Below are 20,820 nucleotides of genomic sequence, written 5' to 3' on the forward strand. Positions count from 1 at the left end.
CACAAACAAGAATCAAAGGCTGACTCAGAAAAAGGAACAACACAATCAGAAGACGCTTACTTGCTCTTGATACTTTTGACTTCCATACATAACGTACTGGGGTGCCAGACTGTAAATCATATAACTTGTGTGCAGAACCATCAGTAGCAGGATCATACAAAGAAAAAGAAGAGCTTGGGGTCGTGTTCGGCCAGGTCTAATCTTGTACAGCTGGTTGCAAAAGACAAGCAAAAGAGTAGGTTAAACAACCAGGTCCACTTGTTATTTATATGTTAAACCGTCCTCAACTAAATGTTTCAACATTATTCTACAAAAGTATATGAAAACATTAGATAAAAACACATTCTGTGCACTTAAAACAATGGTTCAACCCAAACGGTACAACAAATAGAATTATTTCATGAAACTCCAAACCACAGAATGAATAATTTAACAATTTTAATGTAATATAAAATTCCAGGGTGGAATGCGAAGCCTAATGAGCTCCTTTCTTATGCAGCTAAAAGCTGAGGAAGTAATCAATAATATTTAAATGTTTAAGCAAGCACAATATTGAATAGAATGACTAATCACATCATTTTTAGTTTTAAATGAAGCTTTACCATTTCCTTCAAAGTCTTTAAGTGTTATTTATTAAATGAATATCCAGCATAGGAAGCAATCTAAAGTCACTACAGTGTCACTTCCCTGCCAAAGCAAATCAAAGGCCATAGATTCCAAGTATTGTTTCTGACATTTTCTGTTTCACAATTACCATTTGGTCAAAAATGCTACAAACCACTTTCTGAGACAATCTAATTGGTATTACTCATAGGCATAAATCTGGGCAGTGTAGTGAGATCAGTTACTCTCTGAAATTTAGATTAGATTAGATTACTTTACAGTGTGGAAGCAGGCCCTTCGGCCCAACAAGTCCACACCGACCCGCCGAAGCGCAAACCACCCATACCCCTACACTAACACTACGGACAATTTAGCATGGCCAATTCACCAGACCTGCACATCTTTGGACTGTGGGAGGAAACCGGAGCACCCGGAGGAAACCCACGCAGACACGGGGAGAATGTACAAACTCCACACAGTCAGTCGCCTGAGGCGGGAATTGAACCCGGGTCTCTGGCGCTGTGAGGCAGCAGTGCTAACCACTGTGCCACCGTGCCGCCCACTGCTACGTTTTTAGTCTGTACATGCTATTCTTCACTTCCTCCCTCTCTGTCAACCCAAGTACAGAAATATAACTCGCGCAGGTAACATTGAAAAATACCCTTATCCAGAAAAACCAGATTCCCATGTTTCGGATCCCGGCCATGGAAGCGAAGACTAAATACACTGTAATGATTGCAATTAGGACATAATCCAGCGGGAAAACCTGGGAAGGGAGAAAACGAAGTGGATACTGTGTTTAAGTGGCAACAATTGTTACTTACAATCAAACTGAAGCAAAATAAAGTCATCATACATTTTCAAAGCAGACAAACAGGAGCCTTGAAGAACACAGCAAGTCAGGCAGCATTAGGAGATGAAGAAGTCAATGTTTTGGGCATAACACTTCTTCAGGACTAAGTGTGGGGTAGGGGAGCTACAGGTAAAGAGAAACAGGGGTGGGGAGAGTAGCAGAATGGTGAGGTAGTGATAGGTGAACACAGGTAATGGGTACAACCTGGTTAGTCGATGGGAGGGATCAATCCGTTGATAGCTGGAAAGAAGCTAATAATTGGAATGGAAGGGAGTCGTGGGGCTGAAAAGGCTCTAGAAGACTTAAAATTGAGTTCTCGAATTTCAAATAATCTCCCCAGCCATCCCGACTCCCTTTTCAGCCCTGCCTCCTCCCCTCCATTCCACCTACCGATCCTTTCTTCCAGCTACCAACCAGATTCATCCCTCTCATCGACCAACCAGGTCATACCCATTACCTGTGTTCAACTATCACTACCTCACTGATCTGCTACTCTTCCTACCTCTCTCTTTCCTTATCTATCGCTCCCCTTACCTTACACCTAGTCCTGAAGAAGGGTTATATCCGAAATGTTGACTTTTCCATTTCCTGATGCTGCCTGACTAGCTTTGATCTTCCAGCCTCCTGTTTATCGACTTTGGATTCTGCAGGGTTTTTTTTAAGTCTCTAACAAATATTAGAGAGCCAGTTTAAATCAACAGTTACTAATCTTTCCAAATTTAGATTTTGACTTGTGACTTAGACATTTCATTAATTGTACCTTTCTTGGTGAAATTCCATTGAAAAGTGTAACTAATACGGTTAATCTAAATTACTTGCAAGTGGAATTCCTGTGTAGGTTCACAATTGTTTTCAGTAATCTGAAGCATGGTTAAGTTTTCATGCAGAACAATAATGATAAACACTGCAGTAATGCAAATGTGACTAACAAGATAACACTTTTGAAACTTTTGATCAAAACATTGGCCCCACAGTCAAAATAAAGCATGATTTCAACTGCAAGTAGTGAGGGAAACTCAATGCTTCAGAAAGAATCAACAATATCTATATTTATAATGCTGAATTTTGAAAAGGATATCACCACCTTCCAAGAACATGCCCAATCAGAACAATTATAGAATAAGAAACTCTAAATCCCAAACTTTGGCCAGGATTTTCACTTTTTCCATCAAGTGCAGACAATATTTACAACCGAGGGAACTCTCAATCCCACCAACCAAGAAAGCCCATTACATCAAGGGTCAACAGTCACATAAGCAATGCTATGAGGGAGCCTGGCGATGCCAATCACTCAGAGGCCAGCTGCCAATGTGAACAGCAATGTCATTTCAGAAGCCCAGGCTGCTAGCTGCTTGGCAGCACTGAGGACCAATAAACGCAGGTTGGTTTGTGGGGATGTGATGGTGATGGTGTTGGTGGGCAAATTAATACACTTGGTTTGATATTAGATGATTAGAAATAGCTAGTGTGGACTTGCAAGGAATATTTTGCTAAACAATTTTACTGGAGTTGAAGGAAATGAAGGGCCATGATGGACTCTCCCTCTTTATGGGCATTTAAGCGGGCATTGGATAGGTATATGGAGGATAGTGGGTTAGTATAGGTTAGGTGGGCTTGGATCGGCGCAACATCGAGGGCCAAAGGGCCTGTACTGCGCTGTATTCTTCTATATGGAAATGCTAAAATAGACCACTCAATTAAAAGTTGGTTCATTTAAATTAGTTGCCAATTCAATTCCCAGCATCCATCTGCCACATTGTTTGGTATTATTGTTGCTCAATTCAGATGATTTGGGTGGCATGGTGGCTCAGTGGTTAACACTGCTGCCTCACAGCACCAGGGACCCAGGTTCGATTCCAGCCTTGGGTGACTGTGCAAACTCCACCCAGACATTCTCCCAGTGTCTGCGTGGGTTTCCTCCAGGTGCTCCGGCTTCCTCCCACAGTCCAAAGATGTGCTGGTCAAATGAATTGACCATTCTAAATTGCCCATAGTGTTAGGTGATATAGTCAGAGGGAAATGGGTCTGGGTGGGTTACTCTTCAGAGGGTTGGTGTGGACTTGTTAGGCCAAAGGGCCTGTTTCCACACTGTAGGTAATCTAATCTAATCTAATCATAATTAGGTAATTTAGCCGTGTTTCTCCACTATTCAACCCAAACCCCAACCTTCTCAGTGATCAATCAGCATTGCAGTGAAGGACAGAAATGGAAGTTAACTTGCTGATTTAAAATGAGCCAAAGCAGAAAGAAAACAAATTGAGCTGCACCAAAGGGATAAGAGGACACTATGATGGTCTCACTGGATTAGTGCAGAGGTCACTACTCTTAATGATCTACATAAATGACTTGGAAGTAAGAGAGAACTAGTGCTGTCTCAAATTTGTAGAAGGACATATCAGTGACCAATGTAGAGGTTTAGAAGTTTAAATATCAGCGAAAATGCAAATATAATTCAGTGGTATTGAAGGGGAATAAAGTGTGCAAATGGGATTTCATGCATCATAGAAGGAAATAAACAGTGTGGACATAAGTCAAGCTACCGGCAATAACCTAAAATAGGTGGAATCTAAGGTGCTGGCAGACTATCCTTTAATATCAAGAGTAATATTACACACTAGTAAGGATCTAATAGCTGAAAAGAAAGAAGTCAATAGTTGGTTACAGGAAAATGATCAGTAATTATTGCAGCATGTTACCATGTAATGTACTTTACAGTATTGTAATATGTTCATACTTACTATCTGTAGAACAAGCAACAACTTATTCAAAGGATTTGCCAAGTTAGTTTCAAATATTATAAATCCAGAATCAAAACCCACTGAATGGAGTGCTTTATCCAAGCTGTAAGATATTGAAGAAGAAAAATAGCAGTTTAACTGAAAATGCCCTTTTATTTTTCTGTAAAAACAATTCAAAGCACACAACACAGGACATTTAGGGGAATCTAATGAGTCAGCAAAACAGGATTTAACTGAAAGGCAGCAAGAATTACCCAAACGTTAGGAGATATTTTATAGTAAATAAGCACAGCCCTTTCCATGTCAGGGCAAAGCAGGGACAATGGGGGACACAAGTAGGGAGTGGCTATAGTTGACCAAGGGAATAACAAGAAGGCAATGTTATACAATAAGATTTTAATTAGGGCCGATTCAAACCAAGGGAATTGAAAGCGGACTGAAGAGAGACAAACATAGTCTTTAAGGAAAGATGGGCAGAAATTTGGGAGGCAATAATACATCAACCTTTTTTAAAGAGGAAAGAGAAGTTGGGAATAGAAGAGCACCTTAATGTTTGGAGAAACTGTACATTTGATAAAAGTTTTTGAAATCATGAAGCAGGGTCTGGACAAAAAGTAAATAGTGAAACAGTTCCCAATCTGAAAAGAAGCAGGAACGGGAGATCACACAGATTTTAAGATGCAAATATGATGCAAGAACAAGCTTTTTCAGATAGTGCGCAGTTAGTGTCTGGAATATAATGCCTGGAAGTGTGGTAGAGGCAGGTTCAATTGTAGCATTCAAGGACATTAGATGCTTATTTCAATAGAAACAATGTGCAAGATTATAGGGGAAAAAACAAGAGAATGGCACTAAGTCATAATGCTCATTCATAGAATCCTTCCAGGCCATTCTGCCAATCGAGTCCACTCCGACCCTCCGAACAGCATCCCACCCAGACTCACCCTCTACCCTATGCCTGTAACCCTGCATTCCCCATGACTAATCCACCTAACTTATACACTCCTGGAAACTATGGGAAATTTAGCATGTTCAAACCACCTAACCTGCACATCTTTGGAGTATGGAAGGAAACTGCAGCACCCAGGAGAAACCCATACAGACAACAGGAAGAATGTGCAAGTTTGCACTGAATGCTTTTTCTGTACAAATGTTTGAGGTATTACTTTCCAAAGAATGTTTTTGTAAGGGTATTTGAAAAATAATTACTTTCAAAACTCAGTGACTTAAAATGTGTTGTTGCGAGATGTCAGTAACATGGAAAATGTTTTTAAATTTAGACAAAGCACATTTTCTAATCACTTAAAGATGGATTAATTAATCACAAGAAAAAAATAGTTACAAACATGTATTTTCTTTGTTTTCTGGCATGACAAACATGTTATGAAGACTAAAATGCATCAAGGAAAATTGAGCTGGTTACTTAAACTTTACTATTGAGATAAGTGCCTTAATAAACCAATTTCCCAATTTATGTATCTCTGCACTAAGGTGCCAGAACTCATGGCAAATGATCTTAAACTCACATAAACCTTTTAGGTATCAACATATGTTTCATATAAGCTTTCTACTTGCACATCTGCCTGCAAGTAAATGTTTCGAGATAACCCATTAAATGTTTATCATATGCTGGTAAGTAGTGTGATTGGTAAAACTTTTTTTTCTCATTTATCTGTTATTTGATACTATAGTTGGACTAAGTTAAGCTTAAAGGAAAAAAACTAGCAGCAGATCGCAGACTCATGTTATGCTCCTCTTGCTCAATGTGGGAGCTCAGAAATGCGGCTGATGTCCCTGAAGCCTTCACATGCAGGAGGTGTTGCCACCCAGGTTGACAGTGCTGTTAAGAAGGCATACAGTGTGCTAGGTTTCATTCATAGAGGGACTTAGTTCCGGTGCCGCAATATCATGCTGCAACTATACAAAACGCTAGTGCGGCCACTCTTGGAATATTGTGTACAGTTCTGGTCGCCATATTTCGGGAAGGATGTGGAAGCATTGGAAAAGGTACAGAAGAGATTTAACAGGATGTTGCCTGGTCTGGAGGGAAGGTCTTATGAGGAAAGGCTGAGGGACGTGAATCTGTTCTCATTGGAAAGAAGTCTAAGATGGGATTTGACAGAGACATACAAGATGATCAGAGGATTAGGAAGGGTAGACAGTGAAAGTCTTTTTCCGAGGATGATGACATCAGCTTGTACGAGGGGGCATAACTACAAATCGAGGGGTAATAGATTTAAGACAGATATCAGAGGCAGGTTCTTTATGCAGAGAGTGGTAAGGACGTGGAATGCCCTACCCTGCCAATGTAGTCAACTCAGCCACATTAGGGAGATTTAAACAATTTTTGAATAAGCACATGGATGATGATGGGATAGTGTAGCTGGACGAGCTGAGAATAGTTCACAGGTCGGCGCAACATTGAGGACTGAAGGGCCTGTTCTGCACTGTACTGTTCTATTCTATGTGTGTCCAGCTGCAGCTCTTAGATTGCATGATGGCTCTGGAGCTGCAGATGGACTCACTTTGGGCATCTGTGATGCTGAGGAGGTCGTGGATAGCACACTTAGCAAATTGGTCACATCGCAGATTAGGATTACTGAGGGAGAAAGGAAATGGGTGACCAAAAGGCAGAGAAAGAGCAGGAAGGCAATGGAGGTGCCCCCTACAGTCATCTCCCTCCAAATCAAGTATACCATTTTGGATACTGTGGGGAGATGGCTCAGCACGGAAGGCAGCAGTAGTCAGGTTCATGGCACTGTGGCTGGCTCTGCTGTATAGAAGGGCAGGAAAAAGAGTGGATAGCTATAGTCATAGGGGATTCAAATGTAAAGAGAGTAGATAGGCGGGTCTGTGGTCGAAAACAAGCCTCCCAAATGTTATGTTGCCTCCCAGTTCCCCGGGTCAGGGATGTCTCAGATCAGCTGCAGGACATTCTGAAGAGGGGGATGAACAACCAGCTGTTGTGGAGAATACAGGTGTCAATGTTAGAGGTAAAAAAGCAAGCAGAGTTTAGGAAGTTAGGAGCCAAGTTAAAAAGTAGGACCTCTGAGGTAGTAATCTCAGATTGCTACCAGAGCCACATGCTAGTCAGAGTAGAAATGAAAGAATAGACAGGATGAATGAGTGGCTTGAGAGATGGAGCAGGCAGGAGGGGTTCAGATCTTTGGGACATAGAGACCGGTTCTGGCAGAGGTGGGACTATTACAAATTGGACAGTCTATACCTGGGTGGGACTGGGACCAATGTCTGAGGGGGTGTTTTTGCTAACGCTGTTTGGGGGGGTTTAAACTAATGTGGCGGAGGATGGGAACTAAATGAGGAGGTTAGTGAACAGTAAGGAGGTAGTAACTAAAGCCTGTAAGGAACTAGATAATGAAGTCAGCGTGACTAAGGGAAAGACTAGGCAGGGGGCAGATGATGAACACAAAGGGGTAGGTGGTCTGAGATGCATTTGTTTTAATGCTACAAGTGTAGTAGATAAGACAGATGAACTTAGGGCTTAGATTAGTACCTGGGAGTATGATGTTATTGTTATTATTGAGACTTGGTTGAGGGAAGGGCATGATTGGCAACTAAATATCCCAGGATGTAGATGTTTCAGGTGGGATTGAGAGGGAGGTAAAAGGGGTGGAGAAGTTGTATTACTTGTCAGAGAGGATATCACAGCTGTGCTGAAGGAGGGCACTACGGAGGACTTGAGCAGTAAGGCAACATGGGTAGAGCTCAGGAATAGAAACGGTGTGGTAACAATGTTGAGACTGTACTACAGGCCTCCCAACAATGAATGTGACATAAACATACAGATATGTAGATAGATTATGGAAAGATGAAGGAGCAACAGGATGGTGGTGATGGGAGGTTTTAATTTTCCCAACATTGACTGGGATTCATTTATAGTTAGAGCTTTGGAAGAATATCAGGAAAGTAGGACCAATCTGAAACGAGGAATTAAGAGGGCCAAAAGGGGTCATGAAATATCTTCAGCAAACAAGGTTATGGAAAATCCCAAAGCTTTCTATTTGTATATAAGAAGCAAGAGGGAATTAGAAGAAATGATTGACCTACTCAAGGACAAAAGAGGGAAGTTATGCATGGAGTCAGAGAAAATGGATGAGATTTTTAATTGGTACTTTGTGTCGATATTCACCGAGAAGAGGGATATGACGGATGTTGAGATTAGGGATAGATACTTGACTACTCTAGGTCAAGTTGGCAGGAGGCAAGAGAAACGATTGGGTATCCTAAAAGGCATTAAGGTGGACAAGTCCCCAGGTCGGAATGGGATCTATCCCAGGTTACTGAGGAAAGCAAGAAAGGAAATAGATGGGGCCTTAACAGATATCTTTGCAGCGTCCTTGAACATGGGTGAGGTCCCGGAGGACTGGAGAATTGCTGATGTTGTCCCCTTGTTTAAGAAGTGTAGCAAGGATAATTCAGGTAATTATAGACCGGTGAGCCTGATGTCTGTGGTAGGGAAGCTGCTGGAGAAGATACTGAGGGATAGGATCTATTTACATTGGAAGAAAATGATATTATCAGTGATAGGGAGCATGGTTTTGTGCAGGTAAGGTCATGAGTTACCAACTTAATAGAATTCTTTGAAGAAGTGACAAAGTTGATTGATGAGGGAAAGGCTATAGATGTCATTTGCATGGACTTCACTAAGACATTTGATAAGGTTCCCCATGGTAGGCTGATGGAGAAAGTGAAGTTGCATGGAGTCGAGGGTGTATGAGCTAGATGGATAGAGAACCGTTTGGGCAACAGGAGATAAAGAATAGTAGTGGAAGGGAGAACTGTGTCCAGTGGTGTTCCACAGGGATCCGTGCTGGGGCCACTGTTGTTGATATACATAAATGATCTGGAGGGAGGTATAGGTGGTCTGATTAGCAAGTTTGCAGATTACACTAAGATTGGTGGAGTAACAGATAGTGAAGGGGACTGTCAGAGAATAGATTGGAGAGTTGAGTGGAGAAATGGCAGATGAAGTTTAAATGTAAGGTGGTGCATTTTGGAAGACCCAATTCAAAAACGAACTACACAGTAAGTAGAAAGGCCCTGGGGAAAATTAATGTACAGAGAGATCCAGGTGTTCAGGTCCATTGTACCCTGAAGGTGGCAACGCAGGTCGATAGAGTGGTCAAGTAGGCATATGGCATGCTTTCCTTCATTGGATGGGATATGGAGAACAAGAGCTGGCAGGTCATGTTACAGTTGTATAGGTCTTTGATTCAGCCTCATTTGCAATACTACATACAGTTCTGGTTGCCATATTTACCAAAAGGATGTAGGTGCTTTGGAGAGAGTGCAGAGGAGATTCACCAGGATGTGGCCTGGTATGAAGGGTGCTAGCTATGAAGAGAGTTGAATAGATTAGAATTATTTTCGTTAGAAAGACGGAGGTTGAGGTGGGATCTAATTGGGAGCTGACCTAGTGGGTGAAAGACAGATGACCACTTAAAAGTCAAGAGTCAACAGTCAACACCCACACCCCCACTCCAATCCTTCCCACAATGAGTAATGACAATCAGTAACCAGTTTGTTTTTCATCTGCAATCTTGCTAATTCAAAGTTTGACCAAGTAACACCACGTACAATTACCTTTTCTATTGTCAAAATATATTGCCAGCTATCTCCCCACTCTCTGGAGTTGTCCTTCAGAGAGTAGCCTTGTATCTCTACTCTACTTTATCTTCCCACTTTACAGCAACTCCTTGACTCCCTGCGTCCTACTCAACCTACTGCAATTCCCATCCACAGATTCTCTCACCACCCTGTTGGCTCAATACTCCTTGCTCGGTACTATGACCCATCTGAAAGGCTGGTATGGATTTTCCTTATTCAGCACTCACTTTGAGATTCTCTTCTTTCTTTCCCATCTACTCCTTCACTGTCCATCTCCTCTAACCTTCTATTAAAATAGGGTTTTGCTGCTTCCTGTTTCCCAGATTATACATGTTCCATTGCCTCCCTCAATGGAATTATATTAGAAGCTGAATAAGTAATTTTGGCACACTAACAAGGAAATTTATCATTTTATATATGTTGAATATTTGCCTTGCTTTACAATTTTTACAGTTTCTCACATCAATATAGCAACGTTGCTTCATGAGTTTCCAATTCCAGTGTTAAAGAACCATATCCATCAAACTCAAAGCAAAGTAAACAAATCTCAATTCATAAAGTGTCTAAATATCTTTAGACTGTTGTAGATAACATAATAATTACTTTGGTCAGTATCTATTCCTTTTCTTCAAAAAGCTAGTGTATATAACGATACTGAAGTAATCACAATAAACTTACTTTGACAGAAAAAGAGCAATGATGAACAGAAGGGCCACCAAGATGAAAAATATCCCCAGAGCAATCTGCAAAATAGGGAACAATCTTAAGTTCACACTCATCATATTTCATTCACAATATAAGCATATGTCAGCAGCTACATAAAATCAAAATAGAACACAAAGTGGACAGTTATGAGAAAATTTACTGCAACACCATTTCTTCTACTGGACTACTGGACTGAGTCATAGAGTTACACAACACGAAAACAGACCCTTCAATCCAACTTATCCAGTTATTCCAAATTAATCTAGTCAAACTTGGCAGCATTTGACACATTTGCCTCTACCACATGCCTTTTAAATGTTGTAATTGTACCTGCCTCCACCACTTCCTCTGGCAGCTTGTTCCATACACGCACCACCGTCTGTGTGAAAAAGTTGCCTCTCGGGTTCCTATTAAACCTTTCTCCTCTAACCTCAGACCTATCCCCTTAATTAGTAACTAAAAAATGCACTGAACAACAGTGCTCTAGTGCCTCCTGAGGAGTTATATTTGACAAATTTGAGTGATCAAATAAAATGTTTTATAGGGTAAAACCAAATTCTGGAGAAATTGATGGCATGTTATAGATTTTCAACCAAACAGTTTAATGAGATATCAAAGTTAAACGCAATTAAGCACAATATCACATATGTAAGGTATCTCAAATATTTGAAGAACAGGCGAAGCTAGCTGTTTAACACTGCTATTTTGCTGCAGCAGCAGGTAGTGTATTCCACTAACAGAATGCTACTTCAACCCAAAGATGATGCTCTGCCATTCAGACAAATTAGTACTGTGGTAACTTACTCTCAGTGCAGGTCTGATGCTAGGTATGTAAGACCTACATCCAGAAGACGGGAAGTGAAATCAATGCAGGATAAGTTTTCAATACTCAAACCTTGTTTAAGGGGTTGGGACATCACTGTGCACATGATCTGAGTCAATTTAAACCTGCTCAGAAATGTTTTAATATAAATGGAATCTGTGGGCCAATGAATTATTAATGAAAACAAATTATTGCAATAATATAGATTGCTGAGAAAGTCATAGTTTGAATGCGGTTTGCTCTTATAGGCACTCTCTTGTGTAAGACGATATAGACCATAAGATTTAGGAACATGAATTCGCTGTTTAGCTTCAATAGCATCATGATGGTTCTGACATTCCTTATACTAACTTTCCTGCATTTTCATGTAACCTTTGATCAAAAATCTATTACAGCTTTAAATACATATAAGGATTCTGCCTCTACATTTCCCGGTGGCAAGGAGTTCGAAAGACTCACAACCCTCAGAGAAGAAATTCCGCATTTCAATTTTAAATCGGCACTTCTTTATTCTGAGACTATGCCCTCTGGTCCTAGACTCTCCCATGAAGAGAAACATCCTCTCAGCATTACCCTATTAAGCACTTTAACAGTGATATGTTTCAATGAGATCACCTCACATTCTTCTAAACTCCGCTGAGCAGAGGCCAAACCTGCTTAGCCTTTGCACATAAGATAATCCTTCCCTACCAGGAATCATTCTCATGAACTTCTCTAAACTGCCTCCAATGAAATGATATCTTTCCTTAGACAGAGGAAAGAAAACTGCTCACAATACACCAGATGTGGTCTCTCCAGCATGTTATACAATTGCAATAAGACTTCGCTCCTCTTATCCTTAAACCCTCTTGAAATAAGGGTCAACATCCATTGGTCTTCCTGATTCTGCTACACATGTGCTAGCTTTATCCACAAATACCCAACGTCCCTTTGTGTGACAACTCTTTTTGGTTGGTATCCATTTAAATAACACTGTTCTTTTGTTCCCCCTTCCAAAATGAACTTCACTTTTTCCCATGTTATGTTCCATTTGCCAACTCTTTACACACTTATTTATCCTTTCAATATCTCTGTAAACTCTGTATACTGTACACTTCACAACATGCCTTTCCACCTAATTTTGAGTTGCCTGCTAATTTGGCAACAGTTCTTTTACTTTCTTCCCCATGTCAGTAATATACAGTATAAACAGTTGTGGTCCCAGCACTGATCCCATGGAATCCCATCGATTACAGGTTGCCGACCCAAAAAAGAAACCCTTATCTGCACTCCTGCTCCCTATCCATAATAATAGAACATAGAAAATAGAAAAGTACAGGCCTTTCACCTCTTGGCTTGGTGGCTAGGACTGCTGCCTCACAGTGCCAGGGACCCAGGTTCAAATTCCACCCTCAGCTGACTGCATGAGCATAGAACAGAAAAACAGTACAGCACAGTACAGGCCCTTCAGCCCTTGATGTTATGCTGACACTTTATCCTATTCTAAGATCAAACTAATCTACATACCTCTCATTTTACTCTCATCCACGGGCCTATCCAAGGGTTGCTTAAATATCCCTAATGCATCTGATTTTACTATCACCGCTGGCAGTGCATTCCACATACCCGTTAGTCAATATTCTACCGACTACAGCACAGACCTATGACTAAATCTTTTGAAAGATACCTTGTTGAACAGCATCTGGAAGCCCAAATATAATATATCTACTGGTGCTCCTCTATCCACTCTGGTTAAGACTTCTTCGAAAAACTTTAATACAATAGTCAGGCAGATTTCTCTTTCATGAAGCCATGCTGGCTTTGCTTGATTAGATTATGATTTTCCAAATGTTCTGCTTGTGAAAGACTTTGATGTATTTGATATATTTACAGTAAAGATACATAGGTAAAACTTGTGACTTAGATGTCAAAGCATTGGGTGAAAAATCTTGGCATTCTCCCTCCCATACAAAGAACAGTATCGAAAACTGTATACTTGTTTTGGAGGGAGATGACTGCAGGGGGCCACCTGCACTGCCTTCTTGCTCTTGCTCTGCCTTTTGGTCACCCATTCCCTTTCTCCAGTTTCAGAGCCATCATGCGGTCTAACAAGAGCTGGACATACTTCCTGCACTTGAAGGCGTCAGGGACATCATCCGTGCTCCTGAGCTCCCACATTGAGCAAGAGGAGCATAACACATGTCTGGCATCGCCTGCCATTTTTACCTTTAAGCTTAATTTAGTCCAACTATAATATCAAATAACAGATAAATGAGAAAAAAAAAGTTTTACCAATCACACTACTTACCAGCACACACTAAAAATTTAATGCATTATCTCAAAACATTTACCTGCAGGCAGGTGAACAAGTAGAAAGCTTATATGAAGCATATATTGATACTTGAAAGGTTCATTCTCAACCAGAATTTACTTGAACTGTGCCATGAGATCTGGCGCCATAGTGCAGAGATAAATAAATTGGGAAGTTGGTTTATCAAGGTGCTTATCTCAATAGTAAAGTCTAAGTAACTAGATCAATCCTTCTTGTTTGCATTTTGATCTTCATAAAACGTCTGTCGTGCCAGAAAACATTGGTCATGTCCGAAAACATAAAAGTATATATTGTAACAAATTTTTTCTCGTGATTAATTAATCCATCTTTAAATGATTAGAAATGGTGCTGTCTAAGTTTAAAACATTTTCCATGTTACTCGACATCAATCTTGCAACAACGTATATGAAGTCACTGAGTTTTAAAAGTTATTATTTTTCAAATACCCTTATAAAAACATTCTTTGGAAAGTAATATCTCAAGCATTTGAACAAAAAAAGGCATTTAGTAGTCAATTAATTAATTTTACAGCAGCACAGTTAGAGTTAAAACTCCTAGCTTTCTGTTTTAAATTAAGGATGTGACAATTATGATCCAATATATATATACATAAATTGAATATTAGTTGCTTCCAACAGCAATAATTTATTTTCTAAGAGTATATAGCCACAACTCAGTAGAAATGGTTACAATATGAAATAAATTATGTTGCTTGGAATGTTTATCAGAATGGAAGGATTCAAGATATGTTTCTAGGTCCCTAAATTGACTATCTGAGTTACTAGGAAACCAATGGTGCTGTAATAAATGTCATTTTTAACAAAGCAAAGCTATTCATTTTACAACCACTTGGATGTGCACTCAGCAGGAAAGAACAGAGCGTGATAGTTACTGAAGAGGAAATAAAATACTGCAGATCATAACCCACGTAATACAGTGATTTTTGCATTAGAAATTCCAAATTATTTGCTTTAAAGAAGATGAAATTAAGAGCAGGTTGCACTTACTGACAGGCAATATTTAATGACATTAAAACAATGTTGTCAGAATACAACTAATTAGCCTGTAAGGCAACTTTGTCAATTTTTATTGATCAATTATGCCTACGTGGTATGCATTTTCTTTACAATATAATGTATGTATAGTAAATGATCCACACGACTTATTAATCTATTGAAATAAACTTTAAAATAATCCTTTCCTTGTTACTTTATCATGGAGCCTCAATATCAATTTCACTTCGACAATGGAGTGATATCACCCAGTGTAATGAGTGCCACGAATCTGTTAAACTGTGCTCTTATATGCATGAAAAGACTGACTTACATGCACCCACCTACACATAAAATAAAGATAATATAGATAGAATGACAAGGGCAGCAGAGCATTGGAACCTAGCCACTTGCAAGTTCCTCTCCAAGCCATGCACCATATGAGTTATACTGCTGTTCTTTCACTATCGCAGTGTTAAAATCATAGAACTCTTTCCCTGGATGCATATACAACACACAACTGCAGTGGTTCAAAGAGGCAGACCACCACCATGTTCTCATAAAGTAGTATGGATAGGCAATAAATGTTGATTTTAGTCATCAACATCCACATCTGATAAAAGAATTAAAGTTCTCTAAATACATAAACCATATTATATGCATGTAAAAATTATTATTAGAAACATAAGGTATTCAGATGAAAAGAAAAATAAATCACATTCAAAAATTCTAGCTAAAATAATGAACCAGGTTTCAAAAACAGCACCTTAATAAACCAACCTCCCAATTTATGTATTTCTGAACCAACGTGCCAGAGCTCATGGCACAGTTTAAGTAAATTTTGGTTAAAAATGATCTTAAACTCATATAAACCTTTCAGGTTTTAATATACGTTTCATATAAGCTTTCTATTTGTACACCTGCCTGCAGGTAAGTGGAGCTTGAGATAACCCATTATTTCTCCTTAATGCTATGTGGTGCCCAGAGCCCCATCAAAAGTACCCACTTAACTTGCCCACGCTGGAACTGCAAGTCCAGAGAGTTCAAAGACTACTGGCCGCGTGCAGGCCCAACTTCCTTGAGCTCGTGGAAACCCGGAGCCAAGGCCTTACTGGCATGGCAACAAGACCTGACAATGAGGAGGCTCAATTAGTTTGACCACAAGACATGCCCAGAATGCTCAATGCCACGACTGGTGCCCAGGACCCTATCAGATGCACTCACTTACCTTCTGCAGCAGCAGATTTCCCTCTCTGATGCCCAAGGTTGACCCGGAGCAGCCACCTACCCAGGAAATGTAGGAGATGTGCTGGACTTGAAGTGAGACAGAAAGTCAAAGATTTCAAATCACTCCTCCCCAGCATATTTCTGACAAACATCCAAGCCACTGAAAACAAGCTAGACTCACCTTCCAACCAAAATTGATAAACTCGTATGCTCTGTTTCACAGACACCTGGCTCACCCCCGCTACACTCGACTGTGCCTTTTCTCAGTTCACCAAATGGATTGCTTGGCATTCTTGGGTAAGGCAAGGGGTGGAGGGGACTGCTTCCTAATCAAAACCTCCTGGTACTCAGATGTGGTAACCCTGGTGAGTCACTGCCCCTTGGATCCTTTAACACTGAAATGCCGACCACACTACCTGCCTCCTGAATACACCTCTGTTATCCTGACAGCAGTCTACATCGCACCCCATACAGATGTGAAGAATTATACAACGCTACAAACAGGCTTGAAAAGGAATTCTCTTTTTCATTGTAGCTGGTGACTTCAATCCCCCAAGAATGTGTTACAAAATATCATCAACACATCTCCTGTCCCAGCAGGTCTGAACAAACTTAATCATTGCTACACAATCAAAGAAAACTACTTCTTCATTCCCCAATCACAGTTTGGAGGATCAGGTCACAACGCTGTGGTTCTCCTTCCAGAAACATAGAAACTGAAGCGTGCAGACCCAGTACAGAAAGAAGTGCAGTTTTGGGCTACTGAGGAAACAGAAGGTCTTCTACGGGACTGCTTATAGTCAGTAGACTGCTCCATATTCAAGAACTCAGTGGCCAACCTAAAAACGTATGCCACTACTGTTACAGACTTCACTCATGAGTGTGTAGATGCCACTGTGCCGAAGAAATCAATCCGAACATTCCTCAGACGGAAACTATGGCTGAACTGGAAGATTCACTCCTTGCTCAATTTCAGGTCTGAGATGTCCAAGTCGGGTGACAACCTTTACAAGGCCATCATGGACACCAAGAAGCAATATCAATCTAAGCTCAAGACCCTGATTAACCATATGGACACCCATTGTCTGTGACAAGACTTATGCGATATAACAGGCTAAAAGGCTAAGTCGAACAGAATCACGAGCAAAACTACAGCACTACCGATGAGCTCAATGCACTCTACACTCAATTTGAATTGAAGGGCAGTGAATCCGCGTCATCTGTCCCAAAAGACTCAGATGCACCTGTACTATTGGTCACTGCAGCAGTCCCTAGATCAGCCTTCCTAAGGGTGAACCCACAGGAAGAGAGCAGCCTGGATGGAGTTTCCAGCCATGCACTCAGATTCTGCGCAGACTAGCTGGTGGGACTAATCGCAGAAATCTTCAACCTCTCTTTACCACTATCTGAAGTCCTCACCTGTTTCAAGAAGACCTCTATTATTCCAGTGCCAAAGAAAAACCCTGTAGTAATCTCAATGACTATTGCCTGAAAGCTCTAACATCTATAAGTGCCTTGGATGGGTGGTCACGGCTCACATCAACTCCAACCTCCCTGCCTTGGGAGGGTGGTCATGGCTCATGTCAACTGCAACCCCCCTGCCTTGGGAGGGCAGTCATGGCTCATATCAACTCCAACCTCCCTACCTGGAGAGGCGGTCATGGGTCATATCAACTCCAACCTCCCCTACTGCCATGATCCGTTGCAATTTGCCTATCAAAGCAACAGGTCCACAGCAGTCATCATCTCCCTGGAACATCCGGACAAAAAGGATACCTATATCAGGCTCCTACTTATTGACTACAGCTCCGCCTTTAACATCATAATTCCAAATAAATTCATCTCCAATCTCTGCGACCTAGGTCGCCACTTTACCCCTCTGTAACTGGATTCTCAACTTCCTGACCAACAAACTGCAGTCAGTAAAGATAGGCAACACTCCTCCACGATAATCCTCAATACCGGTGCCCCACAAGGCTGTGCAAGCCACCTACTATACTCCTTACACAAACACGACTGTGTGGCCACATTCCACATCAACCCCATTTACAAATTTGCTGACGACACCATTGCTGTAGGTCAGATCTTAAACAATGACAAGACAGAGTAAAGGAAGGAGATGGTGCGCTTAGCGACATGGTGTAAAGACAACAATTTCTCCATCAATATCAGCAAAATGACGGAGTTGGTCATTGACTTCAGGAAGCGGATTGGAGGGCATGCCCCTCTCTGCATCAATGGTGACAGTCAAGAGTGTCAAGCTCGTGGGAGTGATGATCACCAACAATATGTCCTCATCTACCCACGTTGATACTACAGTCAAGAAAGCATAACACGCCTCTACTTCCTCAGGAGGCAAAGGAAATCCTGCATGTTCATAAAGATGCTTACAAACTTTTATAAATGCACCACAGAAAGCATCCTATCTAGATGCATCACATCATGATATGGCAACAGCTCTTCCCGAGACTACAAAAAAACTATAGAGTTATGAATATAGCCAGCCCATCATGCAAACCAATCTCCCATCCACTGATTTCATCTATACTTACCACTGCATCAGGAAAGCAACCAATATAATCAAAGATCCCTCCCATCCCGGTTATACTCTCTTTCAGTCTCTTCCCTCAGGCTGAAGGTATAAAAGTTTGAATACACGTCCAAAGAGATTCAAGAACAGCTTCTCCCGTGCTGTTATCAGATTTGTAGATGGACCTCTTAAATATTAATATTGATCTTTCTCTGCAAGCTCTAGGCAGTTGTAACACTGCATCCTGCGCTCCATTCCGTTAGCCTGATGTACTTGTATAGTTCCATCTGCCTGTAAAGCACACAAGTTACAGATAAAAAAACTGCAGATGCTGGAATCCAAAGTAGACTAGTAGGAGGCTGGAAGAACACAGCAAGCCAGGCAGCATCAGGAGGTGGGAAAGTGAAGTTTCGGATGTAGCTCTTCTTCAGGAAGGACAACATTTTTCACTGTAGCTCAGTACGTGATAGTAATAGATCAAATCAAAGCATCCACGTACTCTCTTGCTTGGGCAGTGGGACAGAATCAATTCATGCCATTTCCTTGAAAATATTAATCAGAAAAACATCGATAGGAGCTCTGTACAATTTGCATATGATTTATATTGGTCCTTGCGTTCCTCCGAACCATTCCCACCAGCAATAAAAACAGTTGATTAAAAACTAAACAAAACATTGTTGTATGTATCTGAAATTATTTATAGCAGTGCCTTCTACTACAACACAAATGTTTCAATTACTGAATGGATTTCATGCTCCAACTCTCTAGCCAAATCCTGACAGGGGGAGAAATTAAACCGATAACATTTTCTGAGAAGAACCTTGACCTCTGGAAATATATTTTCAAATGCTCAAAATTGAGCCATCTGTTTGACCACCTAACACTGAGTGAACTACTTGGACTTTAAAACAAAAAAAGGTCTCCACTCTGCCACACTGCCTTCACTGCACATCTGTGACAGATTTTACACTACTTTGTCCCCCTTGCTACTAATGGAAACGTGTCCAGAATTCTGAATACTGATGAGTCTGTTCTTTTAAAATGCATTATTTGAGGACCATTTTGTTTAAGTATCATTCTGGGCATGATGTTTAGATATCACACAAACCAAGACATTCTGGGCATGGTATTTAATATCAGACAAAAAGATGCTGGAGGTAAAAACAATGACTGCAGATGCTGGAAACCAGATTCTGGATTAGTGGTGCTGGAAGAGCACAGCAGTTCAGGCAGCATCCAAAGAGCAGCAAAATCGACATTTCGGGCAAAAGCCCTTCATCAGAAATAAAGGCAGTGAGCCTGAAGCGTGGAAAGATAAGCTAGAGGAGGGTGGGGGTGGGAAGAAAGTAGCATGGAGTACAATGGGTGAGTGGGGGAGGGGATGAAGGTGATAGGTCAGGGAGGAGAGGGTGGAGTGGATAGGTGGAAAAGGAGATAGGCAGGTAGGACAAGTCCGGACATGTCATGGACCCCATTCCCCATCACCAAACCATCATCTCCCAGACCATACAAAACCTCATCACCTCAGGAGATCTCCCACCCACAGCTTCCAACCTCATAGTCCGGGAACCCCGCACTACCTCCTTCCCAAGATCCACAAGCCTGACCACCCTGGCTGACCCATTGTCTCAGCATGCTCCTGCCCCACTGAACTCATCTCTACCTACCTCGACACTGTCCTATCCCCCCCTAGTCCAGGAACTCCCCACATACGTTCGAGACACCATCCACGCCCTCCACCTCCTCCAAGACTTCCGTTTCCCCGGCCCCCAATGCCTCATCTTCACCATGGATATCCAATCCCTCTACACCTCCATCTGCCATGACCAGGGCCTCCAAGCCCTCCGTTTTTTCCTCTCCAGACGTCCCCAACAGTACCCTTCCACCGACACTCTCATTCGTTTGGCCGAACTGGTCCTCACCCTTAACAATTTCTCCTTCGAATCCTCCCACTTCCTCCAGACCAAAGGGGTAGCCATGGGCACACGTATGGGCCTCAGCTATGCCTGTCTCTTTGTTGGCTACATACAGCAGTTGATTTTCCGTAATTACACCGGCACCACTCCCCACCTCTTCCTCCGCTACATTGATGACTGCATTGGCGCCACCTCGTGCTCCCGCGAGGAGGTTGAGCAATTCATCAACTTCACCAACACATTCCACCCTGACCTTAAATTTACCTGGACCATCTCTGACATCTCCCTCCCCTTCCTGGATCTCTCCATCTCCATTAATGACGACCGACTTGACACTGACATTTCTTACAAACCCACCGACTCTCACAGCTACCTGGATTACACCTCTTCCCACCCTACCTCTTGCAGAAATGCCATCCCATATTCCCAATTCCTCTGCCTCCGCCGTATCTGCTCCCAGGAGGACCAGTTCCACCACAGAACACACCAGATGG

The 20,820-nt window shown here is 41.5% G+C and overlaps 1 protein-coding gene across 1 annotated transcript in view; it reads right to left on the bottom strand.

Moving 5' to 3' along the window:
* Positions 1-20,820, bottom strand: part of lmbrd1 (LMBR1 domain containing 1) — a 292,459-nt gene that overhangs the window by 73,507 nt on the left and 198,132 nt on the right. Inside the window, exons 10-13 of the mRNA XM_043681689.2 lie at positions 10,501-10,565; positions 4,195-4,297; positions 1,265-1,369; positions 61-210 (exon numbers count right to left, since the gene is read on the bottom strand). Of these exons, the coding sequence (XP_043537624.1) occupies positions 61-210; positions 1,265-1,369; positions 4,195-4,297; positions 10,501-10,565 (423 nt within the window). The remainder of the gene's footprint in view (positions 1-60; positions 211-1,264; positions 1,370-4,194; positions 4,298-10,500; positions 10,566-20,820) is intronic.

Source organism: Chiloscyllium plagiosum, unplaced genomic scaffold, assembly GCF_037043375.1.
Source record: "Chiloscyllium plagiosum isolate Xiang-an unplaced genomic scaffold, Cpla_swu_hap1 HiC_scaffold_3, whole genome shotgun sequence".
Lineage (NCBI taxonomy): Eukaryota > Metazoa > Chordata > Chondrichthyes > Orectolobiformes > Hemiscylliidae > Chiloscyllium > Chiloscyllium plagiosum.